The 21,033-nt window shown below is 37.1% G+C and overlaps 2 protein-coding genes across 2 annotated transcripts; one reads left to right on the forward strand and one right to left on the reverse strand.

Moving 5' to 3' along the window:
• Positions 1-279: 279 nt before the first annotated feature.
• Positions 280-14,327, reverse strand: pkd1l3 (polycystic kidney disease 1-like 3). Its single transcript, XM_033985169.2, has 20 exons — positions 14,174-14,327; positions 13,368-13,469; positions 13,125-13,150; positions 12,500-12,649; positions 12,306-12,418; positions 12,057-12,180; positions 11,682-11,747; positions 10,887-11,103; positions 10,570-10,751; positions 9,715-9,945; positions 9,442-9,543; positions 8,288-8,466; positions 8,065-8,211; positions 6,932-7,134; positions 5,562-5,743; positions 5,274-5,406; positions 4,288-4,483; positions 3,071-3,293; positions 2,568-2,652; positions 280-1,595 (listed from the first exon to the last, which is right to left on the reverse strand). Exons 1-20 carry the CDS (start codon positions 14,325-14,327, stop codon positions 1,552-1,554), a joined length of 2,859 nt encoding a protein of 952 aa, XP_033841060.2. The 3' UTR covers positions 280-1,551.
• A 668-nt stretch (positions 14,328-14,995) lies between these two features.
• On the forward strand, positions 14,996-20,447 carry dhodh (dihydroorotate dehydrogenase). The gene is made up of 9 exons (XM_033991590.2): positions 14,996-15,111; positions 15,592-15,804; positions 15,889-16,088; positions 16,628-16,710; positions 17,005-17,192; positions 17,676-17,789; positions 18,798-18,951; positions 19,039-19,198; positions 19,944-20,447. Exons 1-9 carry the CDS (start codon positions 15,094-15,096, stop codon positions 20,092-20,094), a joined length of 1,281 nt encoding a protein of 426 aa, XP_033847481.1. The 5' UTR covers positions 14,996-15,093; the 3' UTR covers positions 20,095-20,447.
• The last annotated feature ends 586 nt before the right edge of the window (positions 20,448-21,033 follow it).

A 21,033-nucleotide genomic window follows, 5' to 3' on the forward strand; every position in this document is an offset into this window, starting at 1 on the left:
AAATAAACAGTATGGACAGAATAACAGTGCACGTATTGCTGATGTGAGAATATAACCATTTAATTAATTATAAAGTCATATGGCTGTATCCCTGTACATGTTTATGTCAATGGGAGGCAGTGGTTGTTCGTCTCTTTACTCTGGATCCAGCGCAAATTCATTTTCATCTCAGCTTTTTAAATAAACTCACTTTTTCCTGGCGTAAACTGTAACCAGAGCTCGTCATTGTTGTCCAAGACCCGTAACTACACCACATAAAGGAATAAGTGGAAGAAGATAAGTGAATAAACTGTTTATTTATCACACATTTTAAACAGACCAGACAGAATTGTATCTGCAAACATGAACCACACAGGTGCTCAGTGAACAGAGGTAAGAGCGTCTATACAGCCCCGGGATGAACCTTCAGCGTCTATTATGATGATGGACAGATATTGGAAAAAAAAAGTAATAAATTAATAATCGGTTCTCTTATATGTTACATAAACCCCAACTTAAGTGAAAGTTCATGTTCCAGCTTCAGCGACGTGTGGCCCTGACTCTGATGTTATTCAGGCTGACAGCAGCAGTGCAAAGACTCATTTAATCAAAAGTCCATTATGGTAAATATTTACAAAAAAACATTCTTTGTGATATTTCAGAGCATGTCAAACAGGTCGTCTGCGCTGCTAAAGCCTTTTACTTTAAATCAGACGTGATACAGTGAACTAACACACAAAATAAATACAGGCGCACATTTGAATATTTCTCAGATATGTATTACTTTATATGAATGTACATTTAAATTATAATATGTATTCAAAATAGAACATTTATATATACACATTTGCTTTTGACGTAGCGTAGAATTAAACAACTTTAACAATTCTGTCCCAATATTCTATTTCATTAAAACCTGTAATTTTCTGTTTCACTTGTGAGAAGAATAAATTCAACAGTTGCATAAATTAAATATAAGGTTTCTAGTAGCCACTGCATTAAATATTAAATATCACAGTATTATGTACACTATTTTCTTTTTAATTAATCCCAAATATATTCGTGCCCTGGCTCGATACAATCAAAAAACTGAAAGTGGCATCAAAAACAGGATGGATCAACATCTCTGTGTCAACAATCTAGGACTTGTGTTTAAAATGTTAAATGTTTGTATGTTTGTATGTTCATATGATGATGTTACATTGAATTTATCTGACCCTGTGGTAGGTTTTCCTGTTTGGAGAGAGTGTTTTATCGTTATCAGTGGTTTTAAGGTTGAAATCGCTCTTAAAAACACATCCACTTCTGCTGCAGGACCTCGCTCTGAGTCACAGGTAAATTTCCACATCTCAGACGCAGATACAGAAGCTTTAATTTGCTCTTGAAAGTAAGAAAATAGTAGTTCTTTCTGCCACATCACCCAACCTCTTTCAGAAGAACAGAAGAATTAACTAAGAAGCCATTCAAATCCAGCCAAGGCATGAATAATTTTGGTTTAAAGTGTGCAGCCATTTTAAAGTGTTACCCATAAGTGCAAAAAGATGTCTAAAAAGCAGACAGCAGTGTGACTCTTCAAATGTCCCGGCCCGTGTAGCGTCTGCACTTGTCCTGTTGTGCTGTAAAAAGAAACAGACGTGTTACAACAGAAGTCATCCACTTAGCGAAACGGTCACTTCAGCCTCTGTACAATGCATTATGTAATCACGCCAATGTCACACTGGTTTATACTGCGTGAGAAAGACCCACAGCAGGCAGTTTGTATTTAATAGACACGTATAGATCAGAAATGTGTGATTAAACTCTCTATAATCTTATTTTTTAGTTTTATTATTGACTTTAACCCTCTGATGCATGAATTATGAAAGCCTTGGTCAAGTGTTTTTATTCTCCTCAGGACATGAAACAACATTGTGAACTGCCTGTAAAAACTGCCTATTGTAAATATACAAACACGTGTTTCTTTTTATGCTTTGAAAAACATTTAAACAATTTTTGGGAAATGTCAACGCTGTAAAGCTGCAATGTTTAGGCTTGAATAAGAAAACCAATCTGAGGAAATTTACTTGCAGTTACACCGACTGACCACTGAATTGACCTCAGTGGAGTGTGGCAGCAGAGAGCACTCTAGAGGCTGATTTGATTTGCATAAACCAATGCATTAAAGAGAAAGTTATGTTTTAGTAACTGTCCACTGCACTGACCGCTGTGCACCAGAGGGTTAACGCAGGTCATGATGTAATAAATGGTTACTGTTACTGTTTATAATGAAATTTCTGCAGAAGTTATTGTTTTGCAGATGGTATGCCCACTCCCAGGCAAATTTATGGATCAGGTCTGTGGAGAGACAAGTCTGTTCACAATAAAGACGCAATAAGAACACCCACAATGACATATGGGGCTTTAAAACTCAGATTCCCTTTATATAGTTGGTCTTAAGTATAACCTCAAATATAAAACTACCTCTCAACCCAAATGACTTAAAATTGTTAAGCTATTTGAGATTTGGCTGCCAACTACGGCCTAATGATGTGTCACAAATTATAGTGAAAAGTAAAGCCAGGTCCAGCAATTATGTAAAAAGGTCTTACATAGCAGCACTTGCTCGACTTCTTCAGTGTCCTCCATAGCAACAGGTTTCAGCAGCAGAGCAAAGAACACAGCGAAGCCGACCACCTTCAGAGAGGAAAAATACTTTATAATGAACACTTTGAAACAGTTTTGTGGCACTTTTGAGTAACCGTCTTATCATACACAGACGAAGAAGGTCAAAATTAACTGGATAATATTTGATTAACGCAGAAAACTTTACTTTTTCATTCAGAAAGTATGATTTAATAAAGCTGGACACATACTAGAGGAATGATAATGTTTTAAACAATGAGAATGAAAGTAAACAGTAAACATTAAAACATTCAAATTAAAAATGATATTGTGACATTCCTAAACTCATTCACGTTGATATTCACTCGATACGGATAATTAAAGGTGCTTGATTGAGCTAAAACCTGGATGTGCCGCACAACGACGGGAAAAAATATTGAGATTGTAATGAGATCTGCAATTTATGGCACCACAGGAAAAGCAAACGCACCTTTAGCGGCTGTAGGATAAAGATGCTTTGAAACAGCGAAAGGCCCAAGGACATGACCCATTTTGTGGACTTCTCTTTGCCGTACTGAAAACCATAGATGAGCGTGAAGTAAGTGGAGATCCCGCTGATGGTGAACAGCAAGAACCAGCCGATGAACACGCACCACCAGGGCAGCCAGCACGACGAAGCATGTTTCTTCTTCACCACTTTGGCTGGAGGCGGACTGCAACAAAGCCAAAAATACTGTTTCAGTGCAGCTTTTGATCGGTTTCAGATGACATCACAGCGTTCTATACGTCAATAATATTAAATACAGATGGAGGAGGGAGTTCATTACACATATTTAACCATGTTTAAATGAACTTATTAAATATTTGTGGTATATCATTAATTGTTTAAAATATATGAAGTGGTTTCTTAATGTTTTTGCAGCAGCTCTAAGCATCAGCTGGGGTAGAACACATACATGACACATAGAAACACACGCACGAACCACTCTGACCTTATGTTTATTTATTACAAGAAAATAAAACATGCCTCTTCTCTGCTTTTTGGTCTAACGCCTAAAGACAAAACTCTAGGGACCCCCCCTGCTCCTATCTCTACCTCCAGACTGTAGACCACTGCTCTAATTATATAAGACGTAACATTGACACATTAAACAGCCTCAGCTCATGGAATTACAGGCTGGGACTGACCTGTAGGGAAATAAATAAATAAATAAATAAAATAAAATGTCTCTCATGTAATTACACACTGGGGTTGACCTGTAGGAAAATAAATAAATAAATAAATAAAAATATCTCTGATGTAATTACACACTGAGACTGACCTGTAAGGAAATAAATAAATAAATAAATAAATAAAATCTCTCTCATGTAATTACACACTGGGGTTGACCTGTTGGGAGGTAAGTAAGTAAATAAATAAGTAAATAAATAAATAAAATAAAATCTCTCTGATGTAATTACACACTGGGACTGACCTGTAGGGAAATAAATAAATAAATAAATAAATAAATAAAATCTCTCTGATGCAATTACACACTGGGGTTGACCTGTAGGGAGGTAAATAAATAAGTAAATAAGTAAATAAATAAATAAAATAATAAATAAATAAATAAAATCTCTCTCATGTAATTACGCACTGGGGTTGACCTGAAGGGAAATAAATAAATTAATAAAATTTCTCTGATGTAATTACGCGCTGGGACTGACCAGTAGGCCAGGTGGCTGGTGAAGACCATCTCCGCCTTTCTGACCAGGAGGTTGGTCGTGTTGAGCAGGTTCTGATACTCGTCTGGGGAGGCGAAGCTTCTGACGTCCAGTTTCTCCAGACACTGCAGCAGGTGACTGAGGCAACACAGAAGGAACTTACTGCAGTACACCCAGTGCGAGTCGCTCGCAGTCTCACCTGAGGAAAAACGTAAAACAAAAGGAAAAACATTAAATGCAACTGGCAAAGGCAATTTATTGGAAATATACGTTTTTCTGGACTCAGTTTGTTGTTTGAAGCATCTTTTCCTCAGCCTTGGCTCATGACATTGTACAATGGGTTTGTTTTTAATAGATTAAGTCCAGTATCAACAGAAAAATATACAGGATGTCCATAAAATCTCTTTACAATTTAAACAATTTATTACAAAGGCTGATAAGAGGTTTCTTAATCAGACTTGTTCTATTGGACTCAGTGGTTTCCAGAGTTTTCTGACCTCATTTAACACCTCTATATGAGCTCAATTAGTCGCACGAAACACATCAAGACGGTACTGGATTTCTTGTTATGTTCGCTGTAGAAGAGCTTCATCAACCATATCTTTAACCCCATAGAAAGAAACCTAGAGGTGTGATCTGGAAGTGTTTGGATGAGGAACACTCAAACACGCAGACCCCAGTGTGGTTAAAAACTATTATAACCACTGAGTACAATAGGACAAATCTAATTAATATTTCTTATCACTTGCCTTTGTCATTACATTTTTAAATTGTAAAGAGACTTGATGGACACCCTGTACATTTGCACATCTCACACAGCACTAAATATAATGTGGCGCTCCAAGGTATTACAAAATGAAAATGAATTATGTTTTGTTATTGGACGGCTAACCAATATATTTATTTTATCCTAATGTGGAAAGTAAAGTTCAGGGATGTCTGTTTTAAATAATAATTCTATATAATCTCTGCAAAAGTGTTGAACCTACCTTGCATAAGCTGAATGAATTCATGCACATTGTCCAAGGCCGGGCTGAGATCGGCGCTGGACTCCAGATGATTGGACTGGGACATCTTATTTCTTGGACTTTGGCTCACCATCATAATCATCTCTTCCATTTCCTGAATACAACATACAGCAAGCCTCACGTATAAAAAGACACCCAATTTGCGAGGGTTTGCATAGGTCGCTGGTTTATAATAGAACCTTTACTCAAAATGACCTTGGGTAATACTGTCAGGGTCACCAAATGCTCTTATTACAATCTCAAACAAACCTTTAGAACGGTTGGTATGGAAACAGGAGGGGGTTTCACGATTTCCTCGTCGATCTCTTTTTTCTGGACGATCCGAGGTTTGATGCTGCGGAAAATGGTGATGATCAAGATGTTTATGGGGAACATGAGGAGGCCGCTCTGGATGCCCACCATGATTTCCTGCCAGGTGAGCTCAAGAAAACCTACACAAACACGTAAAAAAGAGTGTTAGCCTTTCACACCGAGCAAGTCCAGGGCTGCACAGCTATTTTGCCTCTCCGCCCACGCACATGTTTTTGCTCATTGTTTTACCTTCGTATATAGACACTCTGCGCATAAGAGTGGACTCGGAGAGAAAGAGTAGGAGGCAGGACTGAAACGTTTAATTTATGAAGTATATCAGACTTTTAACCCTGTACATTCCACATTGTTGAAGAAAGTTTAGAGGGTTTAATTACAGTAATGAGTGATTATGTCCAACTTCAGTCATAGGTACCAGAAAAGTTACATAATTTATTTAATTCATTACCACAGAAAAATGGGAGATACATGCCTTATGTTTAGTATATTTGAGTAATTTTATAGCGTAACTAACAGTACCCTTACCTGAGTACATTTTTGTTACTCTTCCCACTGTGAGTACTAGTAAATTGCAAGTAAGAAAAGCTTTATATTTTATTAAATAACTGACATTTCTGGCACTAATCCTTCAGATATTTTCAAATTTGTGTGCTCTATCTTTTGAAATGTCCAGATTTTGTATATAATTGAATGCTTTGTCCCACCAATTAACGTCTTTAACTTCAAATTATAAATCAGATGTTACGCCCAGATAGTTATTATAATTACTTTTAAGTGAGTACAGTTTTTTCTACTTTATCCGCCTCTGTTAGTCTGTTTACTTAACCCTCTTCATGTGGAGGCACCTTAAGCCAGAAGTTCTTGGGACACAATGTTTTCTGTACAAACTAAACCAGGGCCCAATCTCACATTAAATGCAGTATATTCTATTCTCTGCAGTAATTGTAAACATCAGAGAAGCCTTATGAAAGGACACACAAAAGCAGTTTTCATTTGTTGCTCTTGCCTTGTTGACACATGTGAAAATGGACCATAAGGGCGGCACTGTCCTAGAACCTTTGAAGAAAACACAGGAAAAAAAATCTGTGCTCAAATAGACGAAGAGTCTTTTAACAACCAGGGAAAATAGCAGAGATTCGTGGTATTTTCTAGTATTTGTGGGATTATTCTGTCAGGTCAAATCTGTGGAGAGGGGAGCCAGAAAGCACGATTTAAGAGCAATAAAACACCTGTACTTTAACACATGCCTTAGTGAGATACTGAATTCATATAATATCTTGTTAAATGCACTGAATATCTTAGTTTTGTACCTATAGACAGGACAACAGGTGAGTCTTCGTTGACAGGGAGGTTCCAGAAGGCGATGTTGATGGCCATGGTGCAGAGGAGCAGGGACATGCAGCAGGAGATCCTCTGTGCCCGAGTGAAGGGGCTCCGTGAGGGGGGATCCCACACAGACACCCAAATGTGCTCATCCCTGAAGCCATTCGACGTCCGGTTCGTGAAGATATTTCTGAGAAGGACACATTATTTTGGATTATATACCATTAGGCCAAAAACCAAGCTTTTTAAGTAGGGTACAAGTAGGTTCAAGTTTAGTTTAGTGGACTTGGTTTGTTCCTGTTCTAGTTCTGGTTTAGTTCTAGTCGAGTCCAGGTTTTAAGTGTATGCAAATGACTACTATAAAAAACTACTACACATTAATTAAATGGACTGATTGAATCCTGTTCCCTGGAGTCCTGGCTGTGCAGGTCCTCACTGTGGATCAGGCTGTTCTCCCACCTGCCCCTGGTTGGCTGCTGGTCTTTGTGGCCAGTAATCCATTTTGTATGTGTCTCTTAGATTTATATGTGTCTGATTTTGTGTGTTTTGTTTATCGTTAGTATTTGTGCTTTATGTGTCTCACTCAATTCTGTTTATATCTCTATGTGACTCCTTTTCATTGAGACAGTTCCGTTTCGTAGTACATTTTCATGCACCTGTTTTATCTCACTTTTGTTTACTTATCTGTTACATTCCTGTTAATTATTTCCATCTGTTTTTTGTTACCTCCATGACTCCCACAGAGCTGGGTCGTAACATGAATGTACTTAGCGTATTAATAAGTCATGTTTGCTCTGTTGTTCTGGGGTTGTTGCATATATCTACCTCTAAGACCATTTTATTTTTAAGTATATCTTTTTTTAACTTATTACTCAATGTTCTATGTTGCACTTTATCACTGAATTAAGTTCCTAGTTTGTGAGTTGTGTTGATAATGGCACTAAAAGTCTTCTGATTCTGATTAATCACCTGTAAACTTTATTCAATTATTAAAAGACAAATATAGATAATTATGAATAGTATGTTTAAAATACTTTACTGTCAGCTGTAGTCATTTATTAAAGTGCCAATACAATGCGTAGCTCATGAAAAAAGTGAGGAAAAGATGAGATTATCTAACCTGAAACTGGCGACCTCATTGTTCTTTGCTGCGTTGAATGTTTTCTTTGTCATTCCGTCTCCTTTGTCAGCGCTCAACCAGCAGTCGCAGAAAAAGTGAAACACATTCTTGGTTTGGAGGTCTTGAATGATCACTCGGTTTATGTACCTTTAGTTATACAGAAGAATTATTATTGATTCAGGTCCACTCTTATTGTTGCTGCTGTTTAAGTTCAGTCCAGTACCAAGATGGCCGCCCTCCTGAGTTGTCGTGTTGTAATCGCAGGTTCTTCAGTTCTCCCAGAGGATACGGAGTGGCCAGCAGAAACATGTCCACTGACCCGCGCTCAAAAACGGGTTTGTCTGGGTCGGTGAGGTTATGGGTGTCACTTTCTCCCTCTGAGCCAATCAGCTTCCCCATCACCTGCAACGAGGCGCATTATTGATCCAAAATGTCTGCGGCAAACCATCTGAAGAAAAGGTATCACTCAGTTTTTTCTGTGCTTCAACTGTATCTTAGATTTTTCATTTTAAAATATACATAGAATTGTATTGCAGTTGTGTGTTCGTGTATGTATGTGTGGTGAGGGCTAAAATGTAGACAAATATCAGTTCCCCATGGCACGTAACCTGTATTTTATTAACAACAACATGTTTTAAGGTTTGATATGGTTTAAATAGGTTAAGTTTAGGGTTTAAGTTATGGTTAGGAAAGCAGAAACGTAGGATCATTCTCCAGAAAATGAATGTAAGTCAATGTAATATCCACAAAAAACACAGAAATCCAATGTGTGCGTGTTTGAGAGTATGAAATCTATACATAATAATTTCATGGGGACCTTTCAGTTTGAGGGGCCAAAAAATATGTAAGAAGTAGGGAATGGACAATAAGAAATAATATAATTTATCGTAATAAAAAGGGTAGACAATATTCATTTGTGGGACATTTTATATATCCTGAGAATCCCCATTATATCAACACTTCTAAATCACTTTTTCCACTTATAACAAAGAACAACACTATAACAGTTGTTTAAATATGGAGCCTGCTCATAATATTAAAATTATAATTATTCATATTCAGAACATTATTAAACTGTCAGCAACTTCAGTCATTATTGTGATATTATCGTTAATTTTGGCCGCGATAATCGTGACACTAAATTTCAATATTGTCCTGTAGTAAGACGCATCAACAAAATGGTTTACAGTTCAGATATGGATAAATTTAGGTTAAAGCTAGTGTTTAGGCAACGTAACTATGGTTAAAGTTAAGAAAAAAAATCTACTTTTGGACACAATTTATATTATTAAATGCAGTAAGATATTAAAGATATGTGTTTATTTATTTATTGTTAAACTGGACTTGGTATCTAAAAATCACATTACATTTTCTTACATTTGCAGTTGTCCCAGCGTTTTTCCGATGACCGGTGTAGACACAGACCAGGTAGTTGTATTGAGCTCCAGGATGGTTGTCTTCTAAAAGGGTAATTTTCCTCTGAAATAACATAAAACAGTATTCAATGTTGGCAGATACAAATGTAATGTAATCCATACAACTGAATGTGGCTGCAAGTTAAAATTTTTAGAACGAAACCCGGATTGAGTCTCTTATTTGACAAGCACCTCTTTGTTGTTATTTTGCTAAATGTAAGTCTTGCAGTATTACCTTAGATAAAGCTTTGCGGTCAGCGTAGCAAGCCCACATCAGTGTCATGAAGTAGAAGCCAAAGAAAGCACAGACTAAGGCCAAAACCACATAGTTATCTTTGGCAGTGGCGAACAGCTCGACAGTGCGGGATAGGTCCACGTAATTGGGCATCACAAAGAAGGAGCTCCCAAACAGAGTCAAGTGGTTACAGAGGCACTGTGTGCTCTCAGGGATGCTCTTTGGACCCACCTAAAACACAAGAAAGAAAGAAATACTGCAAGGATGATGGTTTGTCATAGTTTAACTTAGTGCCTCAATTAGAACTGAACATGTTAGATCAGTTTTCAAATTGATTGAACACATGGATGATGGAATAACTGATTTGAACTAATCCAAATTCAAAATTCATATATTAATTTTAGGATTTTTGGTGATAATGTTATAATTGCTGTTTTGGTCCCTGAGCAGCTTTGACTTGAGAAGTAGAAAAGGTTTCAGGGTTGGTCATCTGGGCAATGTTTTGATGTTTTGGCCCCATCCAGAAGTAATTTTCAATTTGCAATCATCAAATTTAATTTCTTCTAGATGAGAGCCAAAACATTTTGTTTTCAAAAACAGTGTCTATATGATTATTGTTTCTACCTTGGACCACTCCTGGACAAATGAGGAATTACACTGCCATGAAATTGTATAGTGACTTTATTATTACAAAATAAATACATTTATTGATTAATTGATTCCTAAATAAATTAAAAGGTATTTGGCTATTTATGGATAGATTCACCTTATTTATTTGACATGTCCTGTCCATATTAACATCTCTGCTGTATAACTGGCCACACTGTGCAGAGGTCGGTTAAATCTAAAACGTACCTCACAGCCACTAGTGGTCCACTTCTCAGCTTTTGTGTCCCAGTACATGCACTTGGTCATGTGTGATGTAATACTCAGATACAAGTCTGGGACCCACGTGGAGTTGTGTAACCGCGCATCAACGTACCATGTCCCAGAAAGCCCCTCCCTCATGCTGGGGGTTATCATCCAGCGGTAGCCCACTGTTCAAACAAGTAACAAGGACAATCACAAGAAGAAGTTAAATATGAAGAACTGGGCTAAATAGAGTTGATGTAAAATAAAACATTTCCAAAGACGGCACAGTCAGACAGACTGGATACTTGGTGCACTGTGACCTTGAGGGTTGAAGATGACTTGGGTGCCATTAAAGCTGCTGTTTGGAGGTGAGCCGTGCTGAAGGAGCAGACGCAGAGACACATTGACATTGGGCTCGATGGTCAGAAAAACTGTCACAGCCGTATCTGTGATGTTGAAGGAAGTCACTGCTTTACGATTCTCCTCCAGTAACACTGTACTGTTCACAGCTGTGGCATTGGGGCGAGGCAAAAAGATCTGGAGAACACGGCAAAGACATAATACATTTATTTGTACAGTACTTTTCAAAATGAGTGCTTTCCAGTAAAAAAATATAGAAAATATAGATATTTAAAACAACCAGGGAACAATAAAAACATTAACAATTACAATAATAGCATATATATACATAAATATATATATATTGATGCTAGGGTCCATGGAAATGTTTCTTGTACATTTACTTGTTCTTGTCTGTCTTGTATTTTTTCAATTACAGGTGTTTTGTTGCTAAAAATATCATGCATGTGAGTGGGCTTGCTTCTCCACAGATCTGACCTGTGCCTTGGCCTTGGCTGGCATCACCTGCTCGTCTCCATGGAGATACACAAGTTTTACGCGATACTGTGGAACATCCCAAGCACATCTCCATGGAGACGAGCAGGTGCTGGACCCTTCAGAAGAAAAGTCCATTCTACAGCTTTAATTAGACAAACCCAAATGCCTGATGGGAAATAAGAAAACAAACTCACTGTATTACATTTGTGCTTTACCTCAAACTGTTCAGAGAGATTGTCAACTTTAAGTTCTTTCTGTGTTGTTGGATCATTCAGTACCAAGCTAAAAACGTGTCCATTTATCACTTCGTCGGTGGGATGTGGATTTGTCCTGAAAGTCGTCACCTAAAAACAGGGAAAAACCAGAGTACACAGCAGAGTAACCAACACAGACAAAAATATATGTTATTTAGACGACTATAAGTTTATACTATCAATAAAACAAGCGACTGGTGCACTGTTAAAATAAAATAAAGTATGTGACAACACACACATTTACAGTGGTGGCCATGTGGTTATTTTAGCTTCAAATCTGATAAACACAATTGTTTTAAGAAACCAATGCAGTCTCCTCTCACAACAACAATGAAAAAACAGTCCCTTGATCTCCTCTTATAAATAACTACAGTACAGAATATTTTGTAAAACACTCACCTGAGCGATAACATCTTTTCGGCCCTTGAAAAATGGGCTGAGTGCTTCTTTTGAGGGCATCACCACATATTCCCCATCCTCCTTAGACCCCAGAGTCGCTGTGCCAATGTCGTTCGCATCAAAACTAAACGAATGGTTAAATTTGTAGAAAAAGAGACACACAAAAATCAGAGTTCAAACTGTATTATTGCAAAGGCCTCTTACACTTTCTGGTTTAGAAATTGAATTATGATGTTAATGTGTCTTTACTTTTTCTGATAAAGATTTCCATCTGGGTGAGTTATCACAAATAGGTTGGGTGAATCAGCACCAATTTTAAGAGAAACAATTCTGAAGATCTCAAAGACGTCCTCAAACAATTGCTGTGGGGTAAAAAGTTTTATTTAGCTTTAAAAATATGCCTAGTTTCAGTATACCCTTTACGTGTATTTGTGTTTCCATACAGTGGGGTTGGTTACAGTGTGGACGTTACATCTGGTCAGTGACAGCTTGAGGAGCGCGGTGGTGGCGTTGAGGATGCGAGACACAGTGTGGTTGTGAATAGGCGAAGTCAAAGCCTGAGCTGCTTTCTTTAATTCTGGTATTATCTCACTCTAAGAAAAGATAGAAATATTTTTAGATTATTGCACACATAGTAAAATGATTAAGATTGAATTTAATTACTCTGTTTTGTTTTGTTGGCTCTCCATATTCTTGCTCATAAGCTTTCAACATAGGTTCAACTTCCTGTTAAAGAGGATTTAAAATTGATATGAAAATGCAAATTAATTGACTGAAATGTTTTATTATTATTATTATTATTATTATTATTATTATTATTATTAAGTTCTTACATCCATGGTAGTGTTTACAACATTTCTTCTGGACCCTGAAATAGAAATATATATATTTTTTTAATAAAATAAACACTAGTTGAAACGTTTTATGGTCTAATTTGAAAAATATTAAAAAGACTCACGTGAATGAATGCCACTGCTCCACTGAAATGAATCCTGTTGAAATAAATGCAAAACTTGTTCAGGTGATAATACTAAGGTGTTTATGTTAAAATAAAAAGGAATATCCTACCGTCTGCTCAGATGCATAGAAAATCCCTTCAAAACAACAGTCAAGATTAATTTTAACAATGTATGAATTTAAGGTAACGCAATGTACATTTTAAAGCAACACTAAATAAGAACAAGCAGCGTTCTCAAAGCGTTAATGTAATGTGCTTTGTTTAAAAATATCAAATCAATCAGTGCGTTATATGATGGAAGTAGTGTTGCTTTTAACAGCTACTGATAATCAATAAAACACTGAAGACCCTACTATGAGTGCAGAGGAAGCCGCGTTCCTCAGTACAGTTGGCTGTAGTGCCGAGCTGCAGTGGATTCAGCTCCAGGTACGTGCAAGAGTCGCTCATCACGGCCCCTTTAAATACAAAGGGAAATATGTTTTAAACTATGGCATCATGATCATAGCGTTTAAGGGATATTCTAATTTCTCTTTAATCATGTTTTTTATGCACTGTAAAAATAAAAAATAAAACTACACAAAAAATACTATATTATTTGGTTTATGTCAAAAATTCTGAGCTCAGAAACAATTTTGACATAAAAAAAAAATATATCTTTGTTAAATTCAGTTCTTATGTTTGCATTTTGTTTAGACCAAACTTATTGTAAGAATGAATGTATGAATAAGATACACCAAAATACCACAATTTTTAAAAAGCTATTATCTTAAAGTACTAAGCTATTATCTTAAAGTACTAAAAAAAATGAACTTTATTTATTATAATTTCAAAAATAAAAGAGCTAAATAGTCTGTATTAACTTTGCGTTGTGAGTACAGTATCTACAGTAAAAAAAAAAACTAAAAAAAACATATTCACTGGGAAAGGCTCATCTCATGAGAGTTATGCTCCAGTCCCTCCATGTCATGGGACGACAAATAAATAAAAAGTGTGTATTACATAAATCAGAGCAATGTATGTGAATCTGCTACTTTGGAAGAAAACACTTAATTACACTTAATCCAAACTATAAATAGAACATTTTGACAGAGATGTCATTCTCCAAAAACAATCTACTGTACTTCATTCATTCATAGCTAAACTTTCGCTGAAGTCTTACCCTCTCTGATTTCTGTGTTGTCCCTTTGCAGACCTGCTCCGAGCCACCAGCTCAGACCTGTGGTGTTTGAGTCTTTCTTGACATTTTTCAGAAATATTTTTTGTTGGCTGTTCATTTCCTTCAGCAGACTCCCCTCTTGATTTTCACAGCTCATCCTGGCCTCTTCCCAGTCAAAAGGTCCATCAACAAACTCGTAACACACAGAATTGAGAACATATTTACACACTGCAGGGTTTTGACTAAATGTTAAAGATTTCTCAAGTAAAAGCAAAAATCCAAATGTGCAGAGCAGAGTGAGAGGCATTCTGGTCATCACTAAAGGAGCTTCTGTGAGTGAACAAACTCTCCTCACAGTGATATGGAAATGACAGAGTGTCTCCAGAAGAAAAAAACGAAACTGACGCAGGAGTTATTTATGCCATAGGAAAATGAGCAGAAACACTCAAACAAGATGCAAAGTGAAGGTGTGTCTTACCTGAACGTCTTAGGGCCACACTTAGATCTTATAACAATCAAACATAGCCCTGTCTGTATGTTAGTAATAATTAATAATAACCAATAATTAATAATAATAATAAATTAAGTGTAATCAAGTTTAGCTCTTTTAAACTTATAAATTCTGTGTTTTTTTATTGGGCTAACCTTCTAAACTTAAGATAATCTGGTAAAATCATGTTTTTGCAATATGTACACGATTTTCTAAAGCAGGAATTAAAATAAATGATATATTAAAGGCATATTTGTATGAGTTTATGATGTTTATTAGCTTACCACTTCATTCAGGACAGACTCGTGAGATTTCGTGATCAAATATCGCGAGAGTTCTGTTAGCCGCGGGATGCTAATGTTTATGCTACATGTTGGTTACATCAGAGCTGGAGAAACGTGCTCTCTAATCATGAAATAACACAAACACGTCCATGGCGGGTCTTCTCAAGGTAATTTCTCAAATGATAAATCTGTATTATATATTTCATGTCCTCCACCTGTAGATATTTCATTTTGTTAACTTAATATTCACATGTAATAGTCTGTTAGCTTCACCTCTAAGTTCTAAGTTCACCTCTATTTGAGTTGTTTTAGAGCACATCTCACACCTACATCTTTTACTTGGGCTTTTTAATTAAAAACCTTACACGTGTCTGCTGTAATAGTTTATAGCACATTTATTATTCAAAAGAAAAGAAAGTAACAATATGGAATTATGGAATTTAATCAGAAACCCACCCTATATTGTATCATTAAAGTGATTCTTGAATAATTAATTAAGCTCATATCCTTGAAAACATCTTATTTAATATATCTCAATTCAAGTTCATGATATTTTTATTTTATATTGGAGCATATAACCGTAAACTTGTTCTTACTTCATGTTGATTTAGACAATAATTAGTGCACTGTATTTGTTTTTTTTGCAGAAACAGCTGAAGGATGCGGTGAAGGTGATCAGTTCTGGCAGTCTTCTCTTTGCCTCGTATCTGACGGCCATTGGAGATGAGCCCTTTTATGCCAACCAACTCATGCCTCTGCTTCAAAGGATTGTGGGAGCAGAGACGGCCCACATTCTCTCTGTGAAAATGATTAGCCTGGGTCTGGTCCCCATAAACCGTTACCAAGACCCTCCGTCACTGGTAAGTTCAGTTTTTCACTCTCTGCCTCATCCAATGACACATAATGACTAAATTGGTGTTACTTGGGTTATTTTCTCTTTGTAGCAAACAAATGCCTTTGGTTTAAAGTTTAAAAACCCAATAGGCATTGCAGCGGGCTTTGACAAACATGGAGAGGCTGTGGATGGACTGTACAAAATGGGATTTGGCTTTGTGGAGGTGGGGTCCATCACACCAAAACCTCAGGGGGGTAACCCCAAACCACGCGTGTTTCGACTTACGACTGACCAAGCCATTATAAACAGGTAACTTTGGAAAATGAGCTACTTTTAAAAAGTATAATTTATCAAAACGTTTCCACATAATTGTAAAAAATGATGTATAGCTTTTCTCTGTACAGCTATACCGCTGTACGTGCCTGAGGGTTACAAGCTTATTATTTCCAGACAAAGGCACCTCAATTTTACAGAATCCTTTAAGCTCATTACACTATCTACTTTTGAACTTTTAAACCTTTTACAATTTCATCAAGTTTATTGTGAAAAAGAATTCATGACTGACAGCACAAGTGAATATGTCAACTTAACAGATGAGGCATGTGAAGGCTGCAGGCTCCAGTAGTCCATGAAAAGCGTATTACATTTTTTAAATGAGTGTAAAGGAATGGCACATTTAAATCCATAGCACAGGCACAAATGCTCTCATTGGACTGAAAATAAAGATGTTATTGGGACAGGCCCATTTACTTATTTTAATGAGTACACTAGAGTGTACAATGTGCTTTTGGATAATGATCTCGGCCCCTTGCTCATCGCTGTTGTATCTTATGTGTCCTTTCTTTCAGATATGGATTTAATAGTTGTGGGCTCACTGAAGCACAGCAAAGACTCAAAGCCAGAGAAGCCACACAAACCGAACAGACTAAAGGTGGGTTTTTGTACAGATAATGTTTTGTTTCTCCTCCCAAAATGACATTGAACTATATAAATATGTTCTGAGGTTTCATATTACACAAAACTGCCATCCATTGGTTTTAGTTAGTTGACCAACACTATGAAGCAACTTTGACTGAGTAAAGCTACTGTGTTTGGCATCTTTTAAATAGTTTCCTACACATGATTAGAGCTTTTCTGTTACTTTATACCACATTATTTCAGTTAAAAATGTGAATTCTTGGTGTATATAAAGCTGAAAATATAACTATGTTTTGTTTGTGTTTAGCTGGCCACCCTCTAGGCATTAACCTGGGTAAGAACAAGCTGTCCCAGGATGCAGGGGCAGATTACCAGGAGGGCGTGAAAGCACTGGGTCCTCTGGCTGACTATTTGGTGGTCAATGTGAGCAGCCCCAATACGCCAGGACTCAGAAACCTGCAGGGAAAAAATGAGTTGCGCCAGCTCCTAAGTACGGTAAGACTTTCTGTGAGTTTTGTTGAGTCCTGGTTTGGACCTGACCTGAACCTAGTAAATACAATTTTCTATGATTTGACCGTGAACTGTCAAATAAATGACATCAGACTTTAGCTGTAAATGAATTGAATTGTACTTGAGATTGTGATTCTGTCAATAATTTGTTTGGTTATTTTCAATGGAGAGGTCTACAGCCAAATCCTCAGTAAAGGCGCGTGATTTGGAGCAGAGTTCAGTCTTTTAAAAGTCTGTGAAGTGTAAACTAATGTAGAAAGCTATTTTAATTATTTTTATTTAGGCGATTTTTGAATTCAGTCGGATATCATAATAGATCAATACATTTTTCATTTCATGTTTGTGTCACCCACCTACATTACACACAAATTATTATTTATTTTATCTTTGGTACTTTTGAGTGAATAGCTTAAAATCACTGATCTGGCTGTGCCCCAATAATACATCTTGCTCATCTAATCTTTTTAGGTGTTGAAGGAACGGGACGCCCTGCAGGGAGAGCACAAGCCGCCCGTCCTGGTCAAAATTGCCCCTGACCTCAGCGCTCAGGACAAACGTGACATTGCTGATGTAGTCACTGAGGTTAGAAGCCATTTGTTTTATTCATAATCTCCTAACCTGACCTCTGATTCAGCTAATTTAATTAATGTCTTTTTTATCTGCTTTAGAAACTACCTTTTGAAGATGAGTCATATGCCCAAAATTACACTGATGCAAAAACTGTGCATAGATGCTTGACATTTCATTAATACATTTTTAATACTTTTTCCCAAACCCATTTATAAAGCAGTAGTTTAAACTTGGTTAGTCAGAAATTTATGACTTTAGCTCAGGATTCTGACGTTTTCAGGCTATGTAGGTCACACATGTCCCGTGGCCTCAAAATTGTATATTTCTTTTTAATGAAGTGCTTCTTTTTTGGCGATGTGCTTTTGTCGAGGTGTCACTCAGTCCGCGGGTGTTTTTAGAAATACTGAGGTGGTGTTATTGTGTTCAGTGAAGTGTCTTAAATGGATGCATTACTGGGAAAGGAAGGCAAATATTCAAATAGTCTCACACAAGGGCTCTACTTAAACCACACTTGCCTCACAGCAATGAGTTTAATCCACAGTGTTTTGGAATATGTTTTATTTTTATGCTTTGTTTTGTAATGTTAGTATTTCTATAGTCTTACATAGTGTTTACTTTCAATTTGAGAGTATTTAGGTGGTTAATCTTCTACGTCAAACCAACAACGAGACACTGCAGTTATGTCAAAACTTTGTCAAAGTTTTTAGAAGCTTCAAGAATTTAACTTATGTAAATTAACTAAGCTCAAGTAAGAAAATGTTTTTAAAAATCTGAAAACACTACAGTTGAGTTTAAGTAAATATACAGCATCATACCTTCCCTTTTCACTTCCACCGTGTTGTTATAAAGTACATATAAGTGTGTTTAGTCTGTATCTCTAACCCTCCGCTCACTGGGATGTAAATGCCTCACTCGGTTTGAGCAGCGCACGATTGAAAGTGAACTTTTCAAAGAAAAACAAAAAAGTTTGTATTAAAAGTCTGTGACATTTCTAAATACTTTTGAATGTGTATTTTATAGCTAGGAGTTGATGGTTTGATGGTCTCCAACACAACAGTGACCCGACCAGAGACACTTCAGGCCCCAGAGCGGACGGAGGTGGGAGGACTCAGCGGTCAGCCTCTGAAGGAGCTCGCCACACAAACAGTGAGAGAGATGTACAGTCTCACCAAAGGTCTGTGTTTACAGAATATAATGTGTTCACGACTGTAAATCCTATCTGCCATATTTAAACACCGCCCGATATGTGATTTTTCTGCAGGGAACGTGCCCATTGTTGGTATCGGAGGTGTGGCGAGTGGGCAGGATGCGTTAGATAAGATCCGAGCCGGCGCCTCGTTGGTTCAGTTTTATACGGCTCTGGCCTATCAGGGGCCGCCTGTGGTGACCAAGATCAAGAGAGAACTAGAACAACTTCTTCAGTAAGTGGCACAAATGACATGTTAATAAAACATGTTAATAAAACATGTTAATAAACTACATACAACTTTGTTTTATGGTTTTATAAGTTTTATTATATTAAAACATTAAGACATAAGAATGTTTCAGACCAACCGACAACAACATACATTTTATGTAGGTTTTGTGAAGTTTTTCAAAATAAAATGCATTAAGTCACTGTATTTACATTCTGACTTGTTTGTGTTGGGACTAGTCCTGGGACGACATTGAAATTTTGTGTCATGGCCAAAATAATTGTGATTAGCGATTATATCACAATAAATATTAAAGTTGCTGATAGTTTAAACCCTGGGGTTAAGTAGCTTTGTTCTGGTGACACAATGGTGATTGCCTTTGTCGGTGATTATCACGATTATATAACAAGTTCCACAAATGATTATTGTGCACCATTTTATCACGATAAATGATATTATTGTTTATTGTCCCCTCTCTAATTGGGACAAGGACTGTGTTTTGTTTGTGATTAAATATTGCAATGGAGATGTTGTATTAGTTGACAAAAGGGAAAATAGCCAGTAACGTATAATTATATATATATATATATAATCATATAATTTTTGCTCATGATTGCAGAGTTGAACTTGACGATGGTCAAACGGTGGCGTTTGGTCGTGACGTTACATTAATGAAACCCCCATGAGAGGAGTTGGTAATTATCTTCCTTCTTTATGCTTTATAATTAATGACTTAATTGTGTCTGTGCAGGGAGCAAGGCTTCAGCTGTGTGGCAGAGGCAGTGGGAGCAGATCACAGGATAACGGCATCGACTCAAAGGCAAAGCACTGCGTTTAAGGAGACATTTACAGTTAAAAAGGACGTCACAAACCCTATAGCTGCTGCTGAACAGTTAACATAATGCATGATTCACCTGATCCCTCTCAGAGTCCTGTCCATCCACGGTGCAGCATCAGACGAGCCACTGAACGAGCTGCATGTCCAGTATTTACTGTGGCAGATAAGGAGTCCATCCATTGTCCGTCCAAGCAAAACTGATAAATGTAATGGGCTAACCTGTCCTTCAGCTGTGAACCACACACACTGATGTGTGTGTGTCATGGCTCTAATGTACTTCACCATGAACCCTACAACACTGTTTATTATTTAAGCTGTTATTGTGTAACAGCAGTAAACATTTACCAAGTGTTTTATGACACTGGAGGCTTTCAGTCACCGACAGGCCGTTCTGACAATATTAAAGAACATTTTTTTTCACTTTTTCTAGTTTATATTGATCTCATTCATCTCATCTACATCAAACTTTTTTTTTCCTTTAATGAAAATTAATGTAAATGTAATTAATGTAAATTTGCATTTCAACTCTTTATCCTCACGGGCCCCAGATCAATCCCAGATAGACTGAGGTCATTAGAGGGTCTTTAATGTGAGGGATCAGCTGTGCACGTCCTCACTTTCCCCGGGCGACGCTGCAGCGTCCACATATGTGCGGTCTCGAGCAGCAGACGAGATCAACACAACTTATGACTAATGGCCTTTTAGATACACTCACCTCAGTCAACATTGATCTAGAGCACAGGCGCACAAGAAAAGTGTAGGGAAACACAAATATTTGCTGTCGCTAGTGCACTAAAGATTAGATGCATTGATTTAGTGCAAGTGCAGATAGTAGATGTCTTGTTGATACTTGAACTCAAAACTAAAAGGTTGTTATCTGAAAAGGAGGAGATGGACGGCATGAGGGTTTGAATGCAGATGACATGTTTTGCCAGTGGAGTCTGTGTATGCAAAGTGTGTAAGCAAAACAATGCTAATGCCACAGGGAGAGATGGGAGTGAAT

This window comes from Periophthalmus magnuspinnatus, chromosome 3, assembly GCF_009829125.3.
Source record: "Periophthalmus magnuspinnatus isolate fPerMag1 chromosome 3, fPerMag1.2.pri, whole genome shotgun sequence".
NCBI lineage: Eukaryota > Metazoa > Chordata > Actinopteri > Gobiiformes > Gobiidae > Periophthalmus > Periophthalmus magnuspinnatus.